The 14,669-nt window shown below is 35.1% G+C and overlaps 4 protein-coding genes across 7 annotated transcripts in view; 1 reads left to right on the top strand and 3 right to left on the bottom strand.

The window, feature by feature from the left end:
* Positions 1–1,325: 1,325 nt before the first annotated feature.
* On the bottom strand, positions 1,326–3,774 carry LOC111441442 (uncharacterized protein DDB_G0287625). Of its 2 annotated transcripts, XM_023078432.1 has the most exons (3): positions 3,484–3,774; positions 1,704–2,688; positions 1,326–1,429 (listed from the first exon to the last, which is right to left on the bottom strand). In XM_023078432.1, the coding sequence occupies exons 1-2, from the start codon at positions 3,554–3,556 to the stop codon at positions 1,742–1,744; spliced, it is 1,020 nt and encodes a 339-aa protein (XP_022934200.1). In that variant the 5' UTR covers positions 3,557–3,774; the 3' UTR covers positions 1,326–1,429; positions 1,704–1,741. The 2 variants fall into 2 exon arrangements, with proteins under 2 accessions (XP_022934200.1, XP_022934199.1); XM_023078431.1 differs by having other exon boundaries at positions 1,326–2,688.
* A 1,424-nt stretch (positions 3,775–5,198) lies between these two features.
* On the top strand, positions 5,199–8,430 carry LOC111441473. 2 transcript variants are annotated; one of them, XM_023078488.1, is made up of 10 exons: positions 5,199–5,464; positions 5,606–5,992; positions 6,143–6,229; positions 6,314–6,772; positions 6,858–6,993; positions 7,064–7,229; positions 7,516–7,644; positions 7,732–7,926; positions 8,017–8,139; positions 8,230–8,430. In XM_023078488.1, exons 2-10 carry the CDS (start codon positions 5,704–5,706, stop codon positions 8,344–8,346), a joined length of 1,701 nt encoding a protein of 566 aa, XP_022934256.1. In that variant the 5' UTR covers positions 5,199–5,464; positions 5,606–5,703; the 3' UTR covers positions 8,347–8,430. The 2 variants fall into 2 exon arrangements, with proteins under 2 accessions (XP_022934256.1, XP_022934255.1); XM_023078487.1 differs by having other exon boundaries at positions 6,143–6,235.
* Positions 8,431–9,391: 961 nt separating this feature from the next.
* LOC111442083 (lamin-like protein) lies at positions 9,392–10,250 on the bottom strand. Its single transcript, XM_023079348.1, has 3 exons — positions 9,959–10,250; positions 9,485–9,873; positions 9,392–9,435 (listed from the first exon to the last, which is right to left on the bottom strand). Exons 1-2 carry the CDS (start codon positions 10,233–10,235, stop codon positions 9,527–9,529), a joined length of 624 nt encoding a protein of 207 aa, XP_022935116.1. The 5' UTR covers positions 10,236–10,250; the 3' UTR covers positions 9,392–9,435; positions 9,485–9,526.
* Positions 10,251–11,408: 1,158 nt separating this feature from the next.
* Positions 11,409–14,669, bottom strand: part of LOC111442287 (ruvB-like protein 1) — a 6,588-nt gene continuing 3,327 nt past the window's right edge. For both annotated transcript variants that reach the window (XM_023079619.1, XM_023079618.1), the window contains exons 6-13: positions 14,344–14,499; positions 13,509–13,643; positions 13,114–13,179; positions 12,925–13,031; positions 12,538–12,637; positions 12,354–12,445; positions 11,965–12,034; positions 11,409–11,778 (exon numbers count right to left, since the gene is read on the bottom strand). In XM_023079619.1, coding sequence (XP_022935387.1) covers positions 11,689–11,778; positions 11,965–12,034; positions 12,354–12,445; positions 12,538–12,637; positions 12,925–13,031; positions 13,114–13,179; positions 13,509–13,643; positions 14,344–14,499 — 816 coding nt within the window. In that variant the 3' untranslated portion in view covers positions 11,409–11,688. The remainder of the gene's footprint in view (positions 11,779–11,964; positions 12,035–12,353; positions 12,446–12,537; positions 12,638–12,924; positions 13,032–13,113; positions 13,180–13,508; positions 13,644–14,343; positions 14,500–14,669) is intronic.

The raw sequence follows: 14,669 nt of genomic DNA, 5'->3' as shown, positions 1-14,669 counted from the left end.
TTTTTTTTTTTTTTTTTTTTTTTTTAATATAATGTATTTAAAAATAGTATAAAATATACGGATATTTGATTGATAGTTTATTTATAATGTATTTAAAAATAATATAAAATATATGAATAGTTGTTTGCTAATTTATTATAAAATATTGATTTTTTTTTAAATGATATTTGTTTTCTTCAATAGAAATTTAACAAAATAATAAATTAATATAAAAGAGAAAATAATAAATAAAAAAAAGTAGTATATACAAATGGAGTCGAATTTGCGCCTAAAGAGATGTATGTTATAAGATTTTGTTCGATTTGGGCCAATCCAAAGTTTTCTCCAATGAACTTGAAACCCGAACCGAATCTATTCAGGTTCAAAAAAATTAATCCAACCCAATCCAACCCATATAATTTGTGTTGGATCTGTCAGAGTTGATTTTAATCCTAATAAATAAAGGTCAACAAAAGACGTCTTTTCTCTAGGTCAATTTAGATAAATTTTTTAGTTGGAGTAATTTTATTTCATCCTTTGTGACCTACGCCAAGCCAAAGTGTAACATTTTCTTTGTGTGTTTTAACAAGAATAAAAATGTAGCCAAAAGTGGGGCAAAAGTAGCGTGAGACTATCTAATTTTAAGCTTAAACTCCTCAACTTTCCCAAACACTTTCATTACTTGACTCAAAATTTAAAATTTGGCAACCGATCTAAATTTCTTTAGTTAAAAAATACTAAGAGGAGAAGAGATTCGAATCTCTGACCTTTTGATTTATATGTTTACGTCGATATTCTAAATTTATTGACTTAGTATTAGAACAACAAAGCAAAGAAAGAAAGAGTTTTCATGAACTTGATTCAAGATTCAAGATAGATACGGGAATCGTGTTCCAAACTAAGATTCATACCTAAACAACACAATTTTTATATTAATTTATAAGTTCCGTGTCTAAATTGTTTAGTTTTGAGTTTATTCGGTCCTCAAATTTTAAAAAGTGACTACTAGATTCCTAAGCCTTTCAACTTCGTGTTATTACTTAAAAGGAGAAATTTTGTGTCTAACGTAACTATAACTTTAATATAATCATAGTTAATGATATTAATAGATTCATTGGGCAGAAAATAAAAAAAATTCGGACAATTGTTTAGGAACCAAATAAAAATTATATACTAAACCAATAATTTAATAAGTAGACTTTGTACGGATAATCAAAAACATGGGAAGTTTATTGAGATTGATTGAAGGCTTTTCCTTCATGCATATACAGAACAGGAAAACAATATGCGCCTAAATGATTGGTTTGGTTTCTAAACTCATCCATCATTCATTATTCTCAACACATTCTAAAACCCAACAATAATAGGGGCCGAATTTGATGAACCACATGACACAGCACACAAAACCACTCTCAGCTGTTCAACACTTCCAGCTGAACAAGCCATGAAACTGCAAAAACAAACATGGCAACATAATAATTTACGGGGAAAGTTCTTTCCAACAACATAAAAAAGAATGTGCCACGATGATATAGGTCGATCGATTCGAATGTACTGTACAAAAGAATAGGGGGTGGGGGAGGAATGAACATTTTTATCTTCTATACTCACTGATATTTGCAGGTTGCATAGCGAAATTCAAACCGTGCTCAAAAGAAAGTAAACGACGCATAGTTTACCCGTTCTATATATATATATATATATATATATGATATAATCTCTACCTGTAGATAATAAAGAATATAAGGAATGATATCTAGACTCAATATTCACAAAACTGGCTTCTCCGGACTCCATGCATCCCATTGCCTGACCATTGCTGGCTAACTGGTCCACTAGGATTAGAATTCAAGCGGTTCCAACTTTTGGGAGCATTATTATTATTATGTTCATCAGCAAAATTTACTCTCTTCCTTCCTCCTCCCCTCCTGTTTCTCCACCCATTTTCCTTTTGATACCCATCACCATGAAATCTCGAACCCTTGAACGTCGAAGAATGGTACCAATTTCCACCCATGTTCTTGCAGTTTGCATCCCGTGTTCTCCATATCTGATTTGTGAACCTGTTGTCTGATTTATTGTGATTGTAATCGTTATTGTAACTGTAATTGTATTTGTAATTGTGAATCTGATTCTGGTTCTGATTCTGGTTCTGATTCTGATTAGTCCCCCAATCATTCCAACCAACTGAATTATTCAAATACTCGTCTCTCAAAGCTCCATTGTTCTTGGAAGCATAATTCACCTCCCAAGAGTTTTGTCCATCGTCCACCTTCTGATCACAATTACCATTCTCTGCTTCCGGTTTCTGAATATCAAGGTCGCCCCATCCGGTGCTATATGACTGATACAAGCCAAAGATGTGACAAACTTTCCCAGTCACTCCACCTTCCTCCTCAACAACTGGGGAGATTTGTTCGTTTTCAAGGTCTAACATCAGATCAGGGTCAACGTCGCAATTCCAATCGATCTCATCGATAAAAATGTCAGGATCAGGCAATGATATATTGCAAGGCAGGCCATTGATTTTTGCCCAGAACCTACTCTTTGCATTGTGAAATGCTTCTTCGCATGCCGTGTCGTTCCATTTAACCACGTTTTCATAGAGGAACATACACTTCTTTGCATCCAACAGCTTCCTCCATGGAATCAACCCAACAGAAGAACAAAACTTCTTTTCCCACGATGGCACGTCGGAGTGCCGATTACCTGTAACAAATAAGTACATACAAGCACCCAAATAGCCATTAGACAACAAATTCATTCGCCAGAAGGAAGAGAAATGCATACTTCTAAAATCAAATACCCAAAAGAAGCAAAAACACAAAAGTAAGGTCGCTTTCAAAGATGAAAGACGAAATTGATATACAATACAGCCAAAGCTGAATCTACTGCGTAGCTTACAGTATAAACATGCCTAACAAACGTAAACAGATATCAGAATTTGCTATAAAGCCACAACAGGTCCAAAGAAAACTTAGAGAAAATAGATTAGTTATTCTTGGAAATAAAAATTGGAGAAAGGCAAAATAAAACACTAAACGCAGCCAATATTCCGCAGAACGATCATTCAATATCAAAGAACCATCAAGAATGGAAGTATTCAAGAAAAAAAAAAAACGAATCATCAACATATAGAAACCAGCCAATATTCCGCAGAACGATCATTCATTATCAAAGAACCATCAAGAATGGAAGTATTCAAAAAAAAAAAAAAAAAAACGAATCATCAACATATAGAAACCATTATCAAACAAAACAAGAAGCATCAAACTCAGCGAAAGACAAAATATAAATGTATCTCGAATCGATCACCGAAAACGTGGAAAATTCTCGAAGAACTCCTTCCGTTTACGTAACTAGATGAAACGAAAACCGCAAGCTCGTACAGATAGCAACCGACATTAATCGCAAGAAACAGAGAAACAGAAACAAAAACAAAAAAATAGCAAAATCGAAGAATTGCAACATGAAATTATTAAGATTAAACGAAACGCATTTTACCTAGGGAGGGATTTCTCGTCGCCTTGAGTTCTTGGTGACGATTTTCACAACTCTGTTTTCTCCAACTCCCCATACGATTGAAATTCAAAACGCAAAAACGCCGAAGACGAAGAAGAAGAACTGATGCGATTTTCGAAACCTAAACAGAAAAATAACCGACATAGAAACAAGGCGCGGATTCTGAGATACAGAAATAGAGAATTAATAATAAGAACACAGAGATTGAATCAAATCTTGGGTGAGAGAAACTCTACAAAAAAAATTTATTTAAAAAATAAAAAATAAAAGATAAAATAAGGGAAGAATTTAGATTGGCCGAGGAATATCAGAATCTAGAGGACTTCCAAAATTCACACCTAATTATTATTAATTTAATTAAATATTCATCCCTTACCTTACGCGAAAAGTCTCTTCACTTCTTTTTATCTTCCGGTCCCTTCTTTTTCATTATATTCACATTTTAGACATCCCAAAATTTATCCTCCACTCCCTCATCTATTAATTAATTCTCATTTTCATCCTTTAAATTTTAAATTTTAATTTATCCTCCCCTCCCTCATCTATTAACTAATTCTCATTTTCACCTTCAAATTTTTAAAATTTTCAATTTTTTTTAATTATGTTTAAAATTGTAAAATAAATTCTCAAATCTTAAAATTATAATTGATTTATGAGTAATTTTGGAACGAATATTTTATCCTTATTTTTAATCATTCAAAATTCAAAATCATTTTAAACTTTAGTTTTATAATAAAATCATTAATTAACCAAAATTTTAATTGTATTAATAAAACAAAAAATATATATATATTTTAAAAGAAATTAGATTGAAAATTGATAATATATTTGGGGTAAAGTTGAAAATCTAAAATGATTAGAAATCAAATGGATAAATATTATAAAGAGTAGGGACGGATGGATAAATTTATAATAGTTAGAAACGGGTACTTGACTTGACTTTAATTTTGCGATGACCCAACTAACTTTGTCTTCAAGATTTTACCGTGGGGGACGGAGCCGAAGACCCACTAACTTTGTCATGGTTTTTCTTCACCTTCCTTGCACGAGCTTTTTCTCTCTTATTAAAAAAAACATTTTTAAATATACATTTAATTCATTTTTACAAATAAAAATTTATTAAAGGAAGGAATTATTTGTTTTCTAAATTATTAATCAATTAGATGGCATAATTGATTAGCTACTTACATTAATAAAAGGAAAAGTTATTTTTTAATAATTGTAACTAATTAGTTATTGATTATAGGGCTAATATTGATTAGCTTATTTATTAGTATATCATAATTTTATAGCATTATTAATTAATTCAAATGTAATATTATTTGATAAATCTTATAGTACTTCTTTTTCATTATTTTATAAATAATTTACCATAATCCTATAAAGTTTACCACGTGGCAGTATTTACTTGGTTAAAATATAACTTATACAACTAATTCTTTGGTTATTGTATTAATTATTTAAAATGAAAATTTATATAATCTTATTAAAAAATTATTTATTTGGGAGTAATTATTAAAATTGACGTTAAATTAAAAATTATTTAAATAAGTTAGGTAAACAAAAATAAAATATAGAAGTATTTTATTTATATAAAATTGTGATGAATTATCAAATAGTTTATTCCCAGATTAGTGTTTAAATGATGATTAGTCCCCTAAGATGAAGGAGATTAGTTAATGAGGTTCATAGAATAACAAGAACATATAAGATTTCTATTTTTAAGTTCGTTGTGATGTTGAAAGCGATCGCCATTTTCGTCGCAGTTTTTTTCTGTGAGGACACTAATTTGTTGCCTCCCATTTTCTTACAAATGGAGCTTCCAGCGTTCGGGCATTCCACTTTGGATCCGACCTTTTTTTTTTCTTGTCGGTCTCAACTCGCCCTCCCCTGTGTATGTGACTTCCTCTGTCTAATCGCCGCCGCTCATAGGACAACAAGGCCTTCTATTCTTCCTTGTTGGGTATGTTATGTTTTGCATTGTAATTTGATCGATCTTTTTGTGTTTTTTCTTTTCGATTTATGATCGGTTAGGTTTTTGTTGGATAGATTGTTTGTTTGATGGAGTTGAATCATGAATCTATGAATATTATGGTGGTTGCAGGCCTATTGAATTAAATAATTTGGCGTTTGCTTTGGAAATTTTGAGAGTGGGCTTGTTGTTGTTATAATATCAAAGGAAAAGTAAATAACTAAATAAATATGGGGAGCTGTGTATCAACTCATGCTAAAATAGTGCCGACAACCAAGAGACATCATCGTCGACAGTCGAGAAAGTCGAAGGGAAGATTGGGGAATTCCATGGTTGAGGGAGTGAAGAAACGACATAGCAATGCAGGAGGCGGTGTGGTCACTGATTATGCTGTGAGTGAATTTGTTCATATGGATTTTGAACATGGCGCCACCACCACTTGTCGGAGATCTGAAGTTACCAACTCCACTTTCCACCTCACCCAATTGCAATGGCAGCACAGCCAGTTTGATGCTAATGGTATCCATTCAATTATTCTAATTCTAAAACATGAACTCAAATGGTGTGCGGTGATCTAAAACATGAACTGAAATCTCGAACACTGCTGTACTCATTTCAAGTCTCAATTCGTGTCGTGTTGTCTGAAGTTATTGATGTGTGTGCTTACAGGGATTTGCCAAGAGGAGTTGTGGTATGATTCTATGAGCTTAGTGGATCAGTCTGATTCAGATGATGACTTCAGTAGCGTAATTGGGGGTAATGGTAAGCTAACTATGAGTACCATTGGAACAATATTTTTCCCTTTAAACGTGCATTTCCCTGACTCTAATCTTCCTGCAGAAGGGTTTCCAACAGTGCCAACAACTGGCCAAGTGGTTCAGTATGAAAGATCAGCATGTTTTGTGGACAACAAGTGCAAATATGAAGAGTTTTGTGAGAGTTACTTGAAAATAGATGGAGGAGGAAAGCCAACAAAGTTCATAGGAAAGGAGAACTTTGAAGAATCAAGCACCTATGCCATCGTGAGCGCTCCTGGCTGTGGCCTTTCTTGCTTGGCCAAGGCTGAAGCCTGTGGGAAAAAGAAGACATTGTTGGATCATTCCTGTGAAAGCTTCAAAGGCCTCAAAGTTGATGGACCAAGCATTGAAGACAACAACTCTAGCTTGAGAAAGTTGGTGTCAGCTGCTAGCTTCAATGAGAAGATCTTGAACTCGCAGCCACCTCAGAAGATGCAGTCTGCTGTCTTTCGGCTTTCGTTTAGGCGGCGGTCGTGTGATGTTGGTGAACCCAACGAGCACTGTACGTATACACTCCATTTGGACAGCACTTTTCAAAATTTTCAATGGGTCTGGTCCTTACAAAAGTTTTGTGCTCACATATTTAGGTGAGTCTAAGAAGTACTTATACCGTCCACGAGCTGGGCATATCATTCCACGGTTCAAAGGAGATAAGCCAACTCCTGGATGTTGGTGTGAGATTCCACCCTCAACTTTTAAGCTCCGTGGTCCTAACTATTTCAAGTATGTTCTAGCTGCATTTCTTGGTTTTTCTACAAAAACAAGAACTTGATCCATTTTCTTCGATTAACAGAGATAGAATGAAGTCCCCTGCTTCAAACTTTAGTCCATACGTACCAATCGGCGTCGACTTGTTCATATGTCCTAGAAAGATAAACCACATTGCACAGCACCTCGAGCTTCCGAGCATTGAAGCTAGCACCACGGGTGTGCCTCCGTTGCTCATTGTTAATATTCAGGTACTCATTCTTCCTTATCACTAGCATATTGCAATATTGATGGTTAGAAATTACGAACCTCCACAATGGTATGATATTGTCCACTTTGAGCTCACTTTGAGCATAAGCTCTCGTGGCATTGCTTTTGGTTTCCCCAAAAAGCCTCATACTAATGGAGATATATTTCTTACTTATAAACCCATGATCAACCCTTTAATTAGCTGACGTGGGACTCTCTCCCAACAAGCCTCAACATTATCTAGCTCGAGATCTTGGAAGCTTTTTTAATGGCTTTTTTGTGTGGCAGCTGCCTACTTATCCAGCTGCAATGTTCCTTGGTGATAGTGATGGGGAAGGGATGAGTCTTGTTTTGTATTTCAAAGTTTCTGATAATTTCAACGAGAGCATCTCCAATCATTATAAGGAGAATATCAAGGTAGCTTCTTCTCCTTTGATTATTGTTGAGCATAAAGATTCATCCAACGGTTAGTACGAGACTGATATTTGCACATTCGTGTCATAGAAATTTATCGACGATGAGATGGAAAGGAGCAGAGGATTTGCAAAAGAATCTGTTTTTCCATTTAGAGAGAGGCTAAAGATCATGGCAGGACTTGTTAACCCTGAGGATCTCCAACTAAGTTCCACAGAAAAGAAGCTTGTAAATGCCTACAATGAGAAGCCTGTCCTCTCACGCCCTCAGCACAATTTCTTCACGGTAAAATATCATAACCCTTTTCGAGTTTCTCAAGATTTATATCTACCTAAACTTTCAATTTATTGTTCGTAACCTTTCTTTGATGTAAAGGGTTCAAATTATTTCGAGATCGATTTGGATATTCATCGCTTTAGCTACATATCAAGAAAGGGGCTTGATTCATTCCGAGACCGTCTAAGGAACGGAATAATCGATCTCGGTTTAACGATCCAGGTAAAAGAATCTCCTTTGTTTTGGGATTTCGATGAAGAAAAATTGATAGACATAATGAATATAGTTGTTTGTGGTATGAACAATGATCAGGCACAGAAGCCAGAGGAATTGCCTGAGCAAGTGCTGTGCTGTTTAAGGTTGAACAAGGTTGATTTTGTGGATCAAGGACAGCTCCCAACATTAGTTACCATCGAGGAGGAGGATTGATTGAGATTGATGAGCCATTTGCCAAACTATATTTGTAAATTTTTGGGGGAAATATATAATCAAATCTCTTTTCTTCCAATTTTATTCCCCAACGATCATTGTTCTTCGTTTTCTTATTGACCTCTCATTCTTTCCTTTGTTATTTCTCTCAGTTATAACTCCTGTGCGTATGTGTATTGATCTTTATCTTAATAAATTTAAGGCATAATTTATAATTATTCATTTGAGTTAAAAGGTGACTGTTTGAATTGAGTTTGAGAAGAAACACTATCCTAATTTCCTATGCTTGAGCAGCTAATACTTGTTTATAAATCGTTTATCGTCATGCTTGAGCAGCTAATACTTGCTTATAAAGAACCAACAAGTTTTTACGCTCCATAACGTAGGACGATCACCCTTTGTTTATGGTCTTTTTCTAAAAGATAATATACGATAGTGTGAGATATGAGATTTTGAGATCTCTCATTGAGAAGTTGACTGTGATACGTAACGGGCTAAAAGATGGCGACATCTGTTAGTAATGGGCTTAGACTATTACAATGGTTGTGCTCCAATGGTGACGATATCTATTAGTAATGGGCTTGGGCAATTATAATGGTTGTGTTCCAATTAGTGGATTGTGAGATCCCATTTCAAATGGAGAGTGGGTGGTGTGCTACACTGCCCCAAGGTGTGAATTGTGAGATCCCACGTTAAATGGAGAGGAAAACTTCCACATTAGATGGATAGGGGAATGAAGCTTTCTTTATAGAAGTGTTGATCCTCTCTAGTAGATGCATTTTAAAACTATAAGGCCGGCAACAATAAGTAATGAGTCAAAACAAACAATATGTACTAGCAGTGAATTTGAACTGTTACAGATCATAATTATATTTGAATACGTTGAGACATGAACACCCTAGTCCTCAAGAGGTACTCATCTCCAAAATGAGACCACAAAAGGTACCACTCGAGTAGAGAGTTCTCCATCAGTTGGGGACGAGCTGAGCCGACTAAACTTAGAACATAATGATATAAAAGGTGATTCATACTCAAATCGAGAACTAAAATTAAACAAATCTAACCCAATCGAACCGAACCAAACCAAACCGACTTCGAGGAAAAAAAAAAAAAAAAAAAGAGCACAAATTGGCAAGACAAAAGTGTAGTAAGTTGAATGTGAACTCAGTAAGAGTGGTCTCTACCAGAATCGGCGGAAAGCTTCCCGGAGAGCGGCGATGGCGAAAACAGCGGTCAAGACGAATGGGGTATGGCCGATGTAAGAAGATCTTAGAGCACTGCTCTTAGCGTTGAAGGGGGAGGCCGAGGGCGGCGGAGGCAGGTGCCGGACATGGATAGCGAGCTTCATGCCTCCATAGCAAAACCCTTTACCGCTAATGAAGTAATAAGGTCTGGTGACATTCAAATGAACCACATCTCTTCCAGCTCCGGTGGTGAAATTATGGAGTGGCTGATCGGAATTGCAATTCTCGTACTCTGTTTTGTTCACCTCCAACACATTCATTTGGTTCCTGTCGTACACAAAAACTAACACAAACAACCGCCAAATTACCCACAAACCAACTCATTAGCTACACAAATCCGCATCAGATCTATAAATTGAAGTGCTTACAGAGCCAGTCATCGTAATAGAAGTGTTTTCCCTCAGCCCAGATTGTGTAGTTCACATTGGTCGTCCAACCCATCTTGCCACCGACAGTCCACCGTGTCGCCGAAACTTCCGGCATTGCCGTCAGCATAACCACCGCCGCAGCCACCAGCAGCCCTACGCCGCCGACCCTTGTTGTCAGAACCTGCATAGCTCTGTATTTCAGTGTGTGCATCCATGACTGAGGAGTATGCTTATAAAGATTAAAGAAGAGGTTGGTATATAGATCCACAACTTCCATTACTTCTTTAATTCAACTCAACTACTGGGTTCGTACAAATTATTAAACCCCAACTTTTTTTTTTTTAAATACAAATTTAATTTTCAACGTATATTCAATCCCAAAATATTTAATAAGCTGTTTTAAACTTTTGAAAATGTGTAATTAATTTATAAATTTAGAATTTTAAGATTAATTGAACTTATTTTTGTGATATAGTTTATAGTATCGTGTGGGTTTTTTTTTTTAAGTTTAAGGATATTTATGTTACTTTTGAAACTTTTGAACTCTGAAAGGATTCGACCCATAGTCTAGCAGTCAAATTATTTCCGAACTTTTACAAAATTAGAGTTTTCTTTTGTAATTTTTGTCCAAACATGTTATTCAACCTTCGGACCCATTTCTGTCAACCTTTGAAGAAAAAGTCCAAATTAAATTTTTGTATTTACAAAACATTGAGGGCTTAAAAAAAAACGGACTTATAATTTACGATTTAAGATCGAGCAATCTTCAACACTCTACTTTTTAAACTAAAAATATTCTTGACACAATTCAATGAACTAGAATATTCTCACTGTCTTTTAATAGGTTAAAATCTCCTAACATGTGTTAGACGAATACAATTCTCCATAATAATATAATATTGTCCACTTTGAGCATAAGCTCTCGTAGCTTTGTTTTGAGCTTCTAGAAAATGCCTCATGACAATAGTGAGAGTATTCCTTAATTATAAACTCATGATCATTCTCTAAATTAGTCGATATGAAACTTTCATCGTCCAACAAAATAACTCACAAAATAAAGAGTGGATGAATTGAAATGAATTTTAAAGGCGAATAAGACATATAAGCTTTTCAAACCGGTGGTAAATTAATTCATTACCAATTTTAGCAAAAAAAAAATCAACACAAATAAAAAATTTCATTCTAATTGGTCGATTCATTCACTAGTCGAGGCAATCACTTGTTTTTCTTGTATTAGTGAGTGTCTACGTCTCAACTAACTCACAAGACAATCACTTGAACCTCCGACATTTGATTGTCAAAGAAACTCGTAACATATTAAATCCTAAGTATACGTCAAAAAGAAGTATTATGCTCTCCTTTCAAATGGGCAACTCTAATCTTGTGTGTGTGTGTGTGCGCGCGTTTGGTTATTAGAGTTGGTGAAATGAAACTGCAAACATAATGATAACCAAAACATGAACCCAAATTTTCACTTCAGGTTGCAGACTCAAGTTTATACATAGCAAATCAATATGAGAGAATGTGCATCTACACTACAGAATGTTTACTCTCTCCATACATCCCTCATACTTCAAATTTTACAACTAACATTAGCGGATAACAAAAATTTACCACTGAATAATCCTCATCCCTATCTCCATCTTTACGCAGTGAGATAGAAAATTACCTCAGACATGATAATCTCCCGGTGGGGAATGGTTAAAAATGGAGTACCACTTGGAAACAAATCAAGAAATGTATTTTTCTTGCTGCTCTTGAAGAAGCCTTGCCGAAGACTTGGCATCCAGATAGAGAGCGCAAACTTCTTCGAGATCTCCCTGTGGATGTAAAGCAACCAAAACGGATAAATGGAGCTTCGTTGTTTGGATCGACTTTCTAAGAGCTTAAACATAATTTTTTTTACACTTCAAAATATATATATATTTTTTAACACTTCGAAAGTTCAATTCGAACATGTCCATAACGTCCCATCAACTAAAGAAACAAGAGTTTGCCATCTATACCTTGCATATGCTGTCTCGACCATTCATTTTTGCCACAACGCTAGCAGGCGATAGCAATTGAACTGCATGTCTACAGAACCACCAAAAGGTTTCAGTCTTATTAGGATATATGTTTGCAACTGATTTGACATTATCTTAAGAACTTTTGTGTTGCTCAAAAGTACTAACTTCCCACTCAACATCATTACTTTTAGTAGTTTATAAACGCTTATATAAGAATCAAAAAGGCAATCAAGTGTTGCAGAGATCTTTTGACCTATGCGAATTTAAAGTAAGCACTTGAAAGCAAGTGATGTTATTATGTGCTTTTTATTAGAACGCTTATAATCAAATTACCTCTATTAAACTTGGTTTAAAAGCATTCCAAACACAAATCTATTGTATGGTACCTTAACGACGTTCTCTGACCTATCTCCCCAAGGAAAGCTAAGCTTTCTTCATCTACAACCAATTCTTCCACCTGTGCCCGAATGGCTAATATCTTGACAAAGTATCAGTGAGAGCATTGTCAGTGGTTTGGCACCTTCATACAAGGCATAAGATTTAAATTTCAACAGAAGAATGCAAGCTGACCTGAATCATCTCAGCAGGGCCATAAGTTTGTGTTCGGATGATCACCAACCGGTCAAGCAAATCGACAGGTATTCCATGAGGACTATTCATATCAGTCCCTCTGAAAGAAAGGATTTGTTCAGCAATAATTTTTTAACACGTTTACAGTAATTAGTAATAGCTACATCATGGTCAAAGATGCCGTTTATTTAAGATTTAGCAATGATGAAAAATTACACAAGCAACCTATCAATAATTTTCCTTTAAAAAAAAAAAAAACACAACCTATCAACCATTGAGACATTAAATATGAATTCCACACAAAAAATGGAGGAAACATATAAAACATGAAAAAGGTGCAAGAATGAGCAATTTGAAAGACAATCTACAAGGGGCAAGGCTTCCTACCGCACATTGCAGATTCCTCTGTTTGTTGCAAAGATCACTATTGGGGAGAGTGAACTCTCTAAAGCTCGATTTAAGTATGAAAAGCACTCCATATCCAACATATGCACCTGGAAATTTTACTTACTTCAAAAACAAGCTAAAAGTTTTGAGTACAGAGAATGATGAAAGAGCTGAAAGTGTAGAAATAACCTCATCAATGAATAGAACTCCCGGGACTAGCTCTGCTATACCTTCATCAATATATCGGTTGACCACCTGTCATTAAAATCAACCCCAAATAATTATACTTCTATTTCTTGAGTTTACAAATTCCAATCTACTGAAATAGAATACCCTCCAGTAAGATCGAAAAATATCATGAAATTTAGAACAGTTTTGGAAGAATGTGCTCGTGTGGAATATGAAATATGGCAACAATACAGATCTCAAGTTACTATTGAGAACATGCAAAATAGAAACAATTAAAAACAAATGAAAACAATTAACTCACATTCCCAATCAAGTACAACAATAATGTCCACAATTCAGGGAATCACCAAGAATGTATGTAACTCAGAAAAGATCTTTCAAACAGAAAGAACTACCTTATTTATTTCTTGCCGCAACTTGTCTGTGATTTCCGTTTTCCTTGGCTTCATCATCTGACCCATTAGAGATAGTATATCCTGTCCACCTTGAGGCCGTGCATTGGCAGCATCTAGATCGTGAAGAGTCACATCCTGTCAAGCAGAAAAGGAAACTGCAATAAATTAATACAACTGTTGCTGTTTCAATAAATGCATGTCCAAAAGCATAAACAAAAATGTAGGCAACAAGATTGCTTCCGAATCAGAATGCAGGAAAGAAGTATTTTGTCTACAGAACCCCAAATTTTAGAATGTTACGCCAGAAAATTAAAAACTTAATTGCGCTATTAAAAACACGCATACACATGGATGCACATTCCAATCACTTGTATGAGACATGCTAGGCCCAAAGTTCATAATGGAGCAAAGCATTCTAGTGCATAAGCTTCTTGCAGCTTAGTGCAAGATGAAGTAGCGTGAGTCAATTAAGGGCACAAATACAAGAAGTCAAAACAATATCATCAAACAATTGACTTTTCAAAATCATAACAAATAACTAACCTACACTAAACAGTTTCCAGTCAACCAGTATTGGACAAACTTTCAATACAAAAAAATTACAGATATTCTACATGTTGTTTTAAATGTGCATGCTGACTTAATAGTTTTCATAAATAAGATTAAAAAAAACCATATAAAGTTAAAATAAGAACACCAGAATTATAGTAAAGAAAACACACATTTTAGGTAGGTTTTCTTAAGCTGGCAAACTAAGGATTTTGGACTGCATAAATTATAATTACGATACTGAGGGAATGCTACACAATAAAAGTACATTTCATAGGGAGACAACCTGGACTATTTCTTTCTTTTTGTGAACCTCCCCTTTAGGAAGTGGAACATATTCTTCAGCTTCAAGATCAAACTCTGTAGCAAAAGCATCACTTCTACCCACCCTTTTCACAGCTCCACTGTTTGCTTCTATATATATAACATCGCCAACAGCTACCTGCAAAATGTGAAGATGAATACTCCCACCATTACAATAAGATCAAACCTCAGGATTACTTAGCATAAAGATGTTTCATTATAACCAAGATTGGTCACTAGTAAAATAGTACAATAAAAGTTGGAATAATGTGAGCAATTCTATTACATATAGGCACCCCCCCCCCCCCC

Source organism: Cucurbita moschata, unplaced genomic scaffold (assembly GCF_002738365.1).
Source record: "Cucurbita moschata cultivar Rifu unplaced genomic scaffold, Cmos_1.0 Cmo_Scf00004, whole genome shotgun sequence".
NCBI classification, from domain to species: Eukaryota; Viridiplantae; Streptophyta; class Magnoliopsida; order Cucurbitales; family Cucurbitaceae; genus Cucurbita; species Cucurbita moschata.
Note: the sequence above shows the minus strand (reverse complement) of the source record. Positions and strands in the feature narration are given on the sequence as shown.